At 37.6% G+C, this 9,182-nt stretch overlaps 1 protein-coding gene across 1 annotated transcript; it reads left to right on the top strand.

The window, feature by feature from the left end:
- The first annotated feature begins 1,448 nt into the window (after positions 1-1,448).
- On the top strand, positions 1,449-9,177 carry LOC138988549 (bromodomain-containing protein 8-like). Its single transcript, XM_070374405.1, has 7 exons — positions 1,449-2,009; positions 2,801-3,067; positions 3,690-3,847; positions 6,241-6,330; positions 6,426-6,494; positions 7,693-7,870; positions 8,549-9,177. The coding sequence occupies exons 1-7, from the start codon at positions 1,611-1,613 to the stop codon at positions 8,597-8,599; spliced, it is 1,212 nt and encodes a 403-aa protein (XP_070230506.1). The 5' UTR covers positions 1,449-1,610; the 3' UTR covers positions 8,600-9,177.
- Positions 9,178-9,182: the final 5 nt, after the last annotated feature.

Raw genomic sequence — 9,182 nt, 5'->3', positions numbered from 1 at the left:
ATTTTGAGCATTATTGAGAAAGATACGGAACTTTATGATTGGAAATCAGATCTTTTTTTAGCTTAAATAAAAATATAAAGCTGGTTAGAATGCTAAGGACATAGAAGATATACATCTTTGTGAGTGATAGAAAGTTCAGTTAATCCAGGAGTTAGGAAACTTTAATTACAGTATATTCCCAAAGCGATATACAAACGTGTATGTGATCTAAGCAATGGAGTCCTAAAAGTTGGAGAAGTTTGTGAGGAGGGGGTCCATTAAAGGACACAGATTTTGGGTTGGTAGAGAATGTGATTCATAAGCTTAAGCAAGCTAAGGTAGAGGCATCTGCGGTGGGAACAATAAGAAGACTAATTAAGGATTGTATTAAGGAATAGTGAATTACAGGAACTAGGATAAAGGGACAAAATTGGGCTTTATTTATAGAGGACTTTGACAGACTGAGAAATTTATATTTGAGGTATCTATTGTAAAGCATTAAATAGGGAGACTGTATTTGTTCAGAGCAGGTTGGATTAAAAATAGAGAAACTGACCAGGAGGCTATTACATTTATTCAGGAATAAAGGATGGGCAGTGAGAAAAATTACTGTGGAAGAAAATTGGGAAGTGGACTTGTTTAATGAATGTGAGAGAAGAAAGACTCAAAACAGGACTAAGAAAATAGTGATGGTAGGCATAAGGAATTTAGGGACAGCAAATGGTTTGGGAGGGGGGGGCTTCCTTGATAGCTCAGTTGGTAGAGAATCTGCCTGCAATATAGGAGACCCCGGTTCGATTCCTGGGTCTGAAAGATCCCCTGGAGAAAGAGATAGGCTACCCACTCCAGTATACTGGCCCGGAGAATTCATGGACTGTATAGTCCATGGGCTCACAAAGAGTCAGACACGATTGAATGACTCACTTTCAAATGGTTTGTGAGATGTTCATAAAAGTGATTTTAGTGTTTTAGAAGAGTTGAAGGAGATGGTAGGGCACCTGAAGGGAATCGGCCTTTGGGTACATGGAGAAATGAGGCAAGAATGCATATAAAAAGTAAAAGTGGAGAGATTTGGAAGCCATCTTAATAAAGATGAAAGTTGAAACCTCAAAATAGCTACATTTTTTCTTTTTTTTTTTAAAGACACAGTAAGGAAGCAGAGGCCCAAACAAGAACATAGAAAGTTGTAAAGTGAGAGGACAAAGTGGTAAGAAAACCAGGAGTGCAGTGTAATGAAAGCAAGGAAAGATATTTTAAAAACTTGATGTTGCAGTTCTCTTTCTGAGAAGTGAAAGCTGACTATCACTAGAAGGATGCTGCAGGTAATTGTAAAACATGCTTTGAGGATTTAATGTTTGATAGGTTAAAAATGTCTGTATGCTGGGGAAAATAATCCATGTGCATCTAATTTGTTCCCTTGCAATTGAGTTTAAGGGTGATTTGGGATAGAGGAGTTCGGCTAGCTATGCTCCAGTTTTTTCTCTTCTTTCAGAGTATGAGGAAGTCTAAGAACAAATACTTATTGGGTAATATTTCTGTTGTACTGTTTGACATAGGGCTTTTTCTTTATTCCCAATAACAGATCACTTTTTCTCCTGATGTCTCCCTTCAGTTAGATATTACTCTTCCTAATGATGAGTAGAAAAAAATTTCTGACCCATTACCTTTCTACCCAAGTTGGGAGATGGAAATGCCATAGAAGTATTGATTTGAGTGTATGTAATGCATTTTTTTTTCTGTGTATTTATTTACAGATGGGGCATGACTGGGGTTGGTTGGATTCTGAACAAGACTATCCCAATGACTCTGAGTTGAGCAATGACTGCAGGTCCCTCTTCAGCTCATGGGACTCCAGTTTTGATCTTGATGTGGGCAGCTGGAGGGAAACTGAGGAGCCAGGGGCTGAGGAACTAGAGGAAAGCAGCCCAGGGAGAGAAGCTAGTGAGCTGCTTGTGAGGGACGGAGGCAGTGAGGAATCTCAGGAAGAGGCAGAGCAAGTCAGCCGCCAGAACCTCCTCTTTCTCTCTGAGGTAATGGGGAGCTCATTACCATTAGGAAGCTCAACTTCCTAAGAGAATGCTTACCTATACATATTTCTACCACTCTGTGTATTGTTTACTAAAATATAAGGTCTACGTTGGCAGGAATTGAGTTGATTGCTGTGTCTCCTGCACTTGGTGCTGATACAAAACATGTCCCAGATACGTACTTTTTGACTGAATGTTTTAAGAGCCCATTCATTACGAGTCTGAATCATAGGAATTTCTGTATGTAGGACTGTCTTAGGAGGATCCTTGCAATTCATTCTTTCATACTTATGTGAGGTGACACTTGCCCAGACTGCCCTGTAAGTTTATAATGTTAAGACTTTTGGGCAGTATTTTGCAGTGTTTTTATTTCTCTGGTTAAGGGCTGAGGACCAGAAATAAACAGAACTGGACAGAGAGTTTATGTGGCAACTATACACATTCAGGAGAACCTAGGTCAAAATCAGTAAAAATCCAGTTTGTGGCAGAGTTTTCAGCAGTTTTTTAGATAGTCATTACCAGTTGATTAGAGTTGACACTTGAGATGGAAAATTAGAACTTAAGCTTCTTGAGGCAAGAATCATGTCTATCTTGTTTACTGTTAAGTCCCTACCAACTAGCCCAGTGCCTATGTATATAAGATATTTGATAAATTTAAAAAGACTGAATGAATCAATTAACCCTACCATTTCAGACTTAGTCACAGTGGCAGTGTAATGATGTGGCATTATTAATATGTAGATGAGCATTTCCACTGATGTTCTTATACATCTAACAGTAAACTATGGTTGCAGGTAGCTTATTTAATGGAGCCGTTGTGCATTAGCAGCAAAGAATCAAGTGAAGGCTGCTGCCCTTCATCTGGTACCAAACAAGAGGCAAGGGAAATTGAAGCTACTGAAGGAGAGGGGGAGCCCTACAGAGAACCTGAAGAACTATCAGCCAAGGAAGACCCCTCAGTCACTGAGAAGTCATCACTGGGAGAAAATGGAAGGCCAGAGGTGACTCCACCTCCCTCAGATATTTTGGCACTTCAGGAACAATCCATAGAGAGCAAAGAGGTATAAGTGAATAGCTTAAACCAGCTGTCTGATGGGTCCTGTGCACAGACAGGCAGAGCAGAATGGTTAGAGCACATAGGCTGACTCCAGAGTTCAATTACTTGAGAATTAAATCGTGGTTTTAGCATCAGCTGTGTAGGCTTAGGCATGTTAGTGAATATTTTAGAACCTCAGTTTTCTCTGCTGAAATGAAGTAATAGTGTTCTGTCTCAGGTGTGCTGTGAGAATTCGATGAATAATTCATGTGCAGTACTTAGCACAGTACCTGGCTCGTAGTAAGCCGTCAGTAAAATTTAGAATGCCATTATCATTAATATAATCTGACCAGCTAGAGTGGTTAGCTCCAGGGCAACAAGTAATGATGGTTTTAAAAGAAAACAGCATCTATCTAGATGAGTATATTGCCTTTTCATTTCTTGGGGGGCTATAGAGTCAGAGTTCTCCAAGAGTTCTCCATTGCATTAGGTCTAGCTAAACCACCTTTTTCTAACTGATTCTATAACTTTATTTAACTGACCTCTTCTTACCTTAAGATGAGCCTTCTTTTACCCCATGTAAGAAAAATTACCTAGAAGATAGTAAACACCTTTCTAAACTTTCCTTTATTTCTTGGCATTCCCAGGGGGCAGTTCAGCAAGAATCCAAAGAGGAGGACCAGGGTGAAGGGTATGTGTCAGAAATGGAGGACCAGCGTTCTTCAGGCGAGTGTGATAATGGCTGCAGCACCCAGGAGACTCCTCTGGTGGATATCCTTGTCAGTCGTGCTACCTCCTCAAAGCTGTAAGTATAGATTTTTATCCAAGATTGTTAGGATTCATACTTTTACTTGTGTTTATGCCTATTTGAATTTGTTGCCATGAGCTTGATTACTTTTGTAATTTGAAAAAGAGTTGGAAAACACTGGAAATAGAATTAAATACAATTCTACTATATAAGTGGTAGCCTCTATGCTTTAACCTTATAAAACAGGACTTTTTCATCAACATTAAGGATCTCTTTCATAAGTAACGCTTGTCTCCGTTTATTCAGGAAATATTGATGAGTCAGTTTGTCACTCAAGTCTAATATATAAACTGTACTTTTAAAAATACTAAAACATCTCCTATTAACTTGAAGTTAAAAATTATTTCTAAGATATTATGTCCCTTGTTACTTTTTTCACAGGTCTTGGGAAATTGTTTATAATTTTTTTTAGCATAAATAACTCTAAGGCCACAGAGCACGTTTTAGAATGTTAATTTTTTTTCAGTAAAGTGAATTTCTTTTTAAATCAGAAAAACAAGGTATTTCTAGTTTTGATAACAAATAGTTCCTCTTCTGGGCCTAGTCTGGTGTCTATGTATTGAGAGAAGACAGCACGAACTGTTTTTTTTTCTTCACTACATCCTAGATCCATCCACATTATCTGTGGTAAGGCAAACCAATAATTATTTTAGCCTAAGGTCTACCACTGAACCATGCATATATATTTTTGTAAATAGTAGATTTCAAATTTATTGCCTTCTCCGTGTTACACAAATAGAATACAGCTAAAAACCTAGCTTGTTGAAGAATTACTTCCTTTGCTTTTCTATAATTGCCTTTTTAAGTATGAGCAGATGGCATATGATGACTATCCCCCAAATAGGAAATGGCTTAATCTGGGACATTTTTTCTCATGACATGTCAGCCTCTTGAAATGCAGACTCCACACTCATATCTTAGAATTTAGGTTAAACATGAAATCTTTATTGGAAAGCAGTAGATATTAGTAATTGAGTCTGCTTGACCAGATAGCTTAAGGGAAAACAGGTATTTGAGTTCGGTGTTATCATTATGGAAGCTTAAAACTACTTTGGAAGATAGACATTCCCTTGGTCCCTCTCTTCTGGCTTCTTCCTTAGTCTGCACTGACTCTCGGGGTAAAGTAGAACTTTTGGAGTACCGCTGTTAAGTCTGCAGGTCCTTTTTACTCCCTCAATTTTACTTGTAGTTGCTTGGCGTGCATTCCCAAATAGATGGAAATAAAGGTAAGCAAGGGGTTGTTTCTTAAAGTATTGCAAAGGTGATTGATTATGAAGTTATCAAACTTATCACAGTACATTTTACATAATGGAAACTTAATATCTCTTTTGTGGATATATGAACAAAATTGTATCAGAACTAGAGACCTATTGTTTATTCTCGCTGACTGACCAGAAACAAAGGAAGAGGTTTGCTTTGGGCTTTAAATGTCTTGTTCTTGTAGGGTTCTGGACTTAAGAATAAATTGATTTTTGTGGTATATAATTTAGATGCAAGTGAGATATTGCATCATGAAAATGAATTGTTATATGGAGTTGTTCAAACTGGAGAAAGATGAAATATGAGTTGTGTTCAAATGGATTCACACAATATGGTACATAAAGCAAAATGAGGGTGTAAAACCTTAGTGTGAAGAGGGTCCGTTTAGAGAGAATAAGGCAGTGTATTAAGTATGAAGTGTAACGTAATATTTAACTTTGGAGTAAATAGAAAACTTGCAAACTGGGAAAACTATAAAATGAAATAAAACGTTGAGCAGTTGTACCTCTAAAGAAAAAGTAAATAAATTAGGCAGTTTATCCCAGAGAAGGAACGACCATGAGGAGAAATGAATTTGTCTTGGTATTTTAAAGGTTACTATACGGAAGAGAATGAAAAAGAAAAATATTTAAATTGTATAGCATTCAGGTGAAGTTTGAGAGAATTCCTTGGGATATGAAACCAAGTTTCCCCCTGCCCCCTCTGGAAACATGGGAGAAATACTTATTAATGTGGCATATTTCTGTATAAAAAGAGGACCAGATTCATTTATCAGATATTCATTTGAGCACTTAATATGTGGCAGGAACTTGGGAGACATCAGTAAACAAAGACTACTCTAATAGACGAGTTGTTTAGAGTCATAGGTGCTGAAGTGCAAGATTGCAAAAGGCACAGGCAGTTGCTTGTAAGAATGTTACAACTTCATTTGATAATAGTGATCAGTAGAGAATACTTACAGTCTAGGGTCCTTTATGGAAGCCTTAAATATGTTTTCATTCCTGTGATGTTATTTCCTTCAGATGTTAGCTAGGGGCACTGTGTGTTGGGGAAAACTCACTGCTCATCTAGGGGAACAGAATACCATATGTGAAATTACTGTTTCTTTTCTGTCCTGTTTTATCCTGTAGGTCTGATCTATGCCATGGTGATCCTATTCAGGATCAATTGCTATTTAAGAAGACTCTCCTGCCAGTCTGGAAGATGATAGCCAGTCACAGGTAGGACTCCAAGCCCCTCTGGAAATTCACAGCTACTCTTATTTAGGGTGACTTTCTAGAGTTTCTTCATTCTCTCTGGATTTGTCCTTTATCAGGTTCAGCAGTCCGTTTCTGAAGCCTGTGTCAGAAAGGCAGGCCCCAGGATACAAGGATGTGGTGAAAAGGTCAGTGGAAAAGGGGTCAAGAAAGGTTGGTTGCTTTTATATCTGTCTTTTCATACTTTATTTTGCATCTGTTAGATTATTTCCTTATTTCATTTATATTACTTAAGCTCGAGATATATTTTATAGCTGAATAAGTTCATAAAGTTATGATAAGCTCAGTCCTTATTTGAGAATGTAAGGAACAACAGGATAAAGAGGCTTTTTTTCATTATTGACTTTTCAGTAATATGATCCATTTGTTATAATCTTACATTAGCCTTTGGTAGTTTTTGACACTTATTTTGGAGGAAAACTTTGAAAGGAAAACTGTATTCCTTCAGCAGTTATAAGTTTGCAAGGCAAAGATGGTAATCCAAATGGATTTTACAAACACTGGTTGATTCCAGTATTTTGGAGTTTTATATCATGGTTCATCTAAAGTGCTATCATAAACTGGTGTGTCGATGTATAAAAGATCATAAAAGAACCTTTGGAGACAGACTCCTTAATTCTGTAGATGGGAAAACTAAGACTCAGAGGTGATCATAACTTGTCTGTGATCAAAAGTGAATAGCAGAGCTAAAACTAAACTGGAGTCTTACCTACCTCCCAGTTCAGTCCTCTTTCTACTCTGCTGTGTCTTCTCTTATACATCCACTCTCCATTATGTCCCGTTATATAATATTTATCTTAATATTCATTTTGTCTTCATGAAAGAAGAAAAACTCTGAGATTTTGATTATATAGTAAAAACTGTTGATTAAATACCTAGTGTATGACTAAAACCGTCAGTAACTCCCATGTGACAAATTGGAGCTTTTTACAACTTTGATACCACCAACTGTAAAATGTAATGGCTGGTCCTATGTGCTCTGGAGTCAGACTACTTCTGAATTAGAATCTAAGCTGTGTGACTTTGGGCAGTACCTAACGTCTTTAGATCTCAATTTTCTCATTGCCAGTTGTGATCATGGTACTTACCATATAAAGGTTTATTGAGAGGATCAAGTGAGTTAATACAGAAAATACCTAGCATAGCACTTGACTTATTGTAAGCAGTCGTTATGTTAGCTGCTATTGCTATTTTATATCTAATGGGGATTGTTATCTTTACTACTGTTTCATTAAGAGCTGGTTAGTTTTTCAAGAAAGCATGTTAGGTCACCACATGTTCCACATGAAGGTTTGATTTCCTCTGGTTTCTCTTGGCCACCTGTAGACCCATGGACTTAACTAGCCTGAAAAGGAATCTGTCCAAGGGACGGATTCGCACCATGGCTCAGTTCCAGCGGGACCTGATGCTGATGTTCCAAAATGCTGTGATGTACAATGACTCTGATCATCATGTATACCATATGGCTGTGGAGATGCAGCGAGAAGTCTTGGAGCAGATTCAGGTACTGTAGGTAGAGAGCTGCAAGAAAAAGGAGTGTAGTTTCTAGAATCTGATTTTAGAAAGTCTTGTGAGAATAAGGGTGATGTTGAAGTGACCTTGTACTCCCAGAGTTTATGTTTAGAGGTAATTCAAGGCCCTGAAGGGTTGACATTGTAACTGCTCCTCTGTGGAACCAGCTTTAATAGATGGTGAAGTAAAATACTCTAGGAAGGCAGGCAGCAGTAAAGAGCTCTTAGAGGCTTGGGGATAGATAAGTAATGGGTGCATCAAAGGGTTGACATTGTAACTGCTCCTCTGTGGAACCAGCTTTAATAGATGGTGAAGTAAAATACTCTAGGAAGGCAGGCAGCAGTGAAGAGCTCTTAGAGACTTGGGGATAGATAAGTAATGGGTGCATCTACTTCCAGAGTCTCAAGTCAGAGGGCTAAACATGAATACCTGAGGCTGGAGTCACTGTCCATTTTTTGATGCTATATTGGTATTAATTTTATGTCCACAGTGTCCCATCTTTAGGAGATAAGATATGGTAGCCAGAAGACATTTGAGGGTTTCTTTTTTGAGCAGCGTTTTATTGATACTTTAAAGAAAAAAACATGGTTGAATCTCTGCAAAGAAATAAATAAAATTGCATTCAAACCTCCATAAAGATTCATAGCTGCTATCTGCCTTGACCCTGTAGGTGCTGAGTATTTGGTTAGACAAAAGAAGAGACTTAAATAGTCTGGAATGAAAACTAACCAACCCTATGGATGATGGAAAACCTGCTTTGCTAACTTGGAGCTGCTTTCCTGAACTTTTCTGGATTTTGGACCTTTCATTGAGACTCTGACTTATTGAAGATCCCAATACTTGTTTACCATTTTTCTGTTGTCTTTTCTAATAAGAATTATACCTTAACTTATAACCAAAGAGTTAAAGGTGCTTGTGGACATGATATAAAGAAAACAAAGAAAACTGAGATTTGGGGTTATGCCATAATATGTTGCCCACATCTTTGTTCCATAAGGTTAATTTAGAGATAAATAGATTAAACCTCTTTTACTGCTCTTTAAATAAATGTTATTTCACAAGTCAAAAATTACCTTTTAATGATTATAGAAGCTGGGAGTAGAGGGGATAACATTGTCTGGTGAAATATGGAAGGTATCTGACATGGATTTTCTTACATACAATGGAAGGTTTTGGGGGTAGGATGAGGGAGAGCACCAATGATTTATCTCATCATTTGTAAAGTGGATATTAATACAAGTGTCCTTCGAATGACTAGGAGGATGAAATAAAATAAATTATGAGGAAAATGTTAGAAAACATCT

The sequence above is a fragment of the Bos mutus genome, chromosome 7, assembly GCF_027580195.1.
Source record: "Bos mutus isolate GX-2022 chromosome 7, NWIPB_WYAK_1.1, whole genome shotgun sequence".
NCBI lineage: Eukaryota > Metazoa > Chordata > Mammalia > Artiodactyla > Bovidae > Bos > Bos mutus.
The sequence above is the reverse complement of the archived record's forward strand: the minus strand, read 5'-3'. Positions and strand labels throughout refer to the sequence as shown.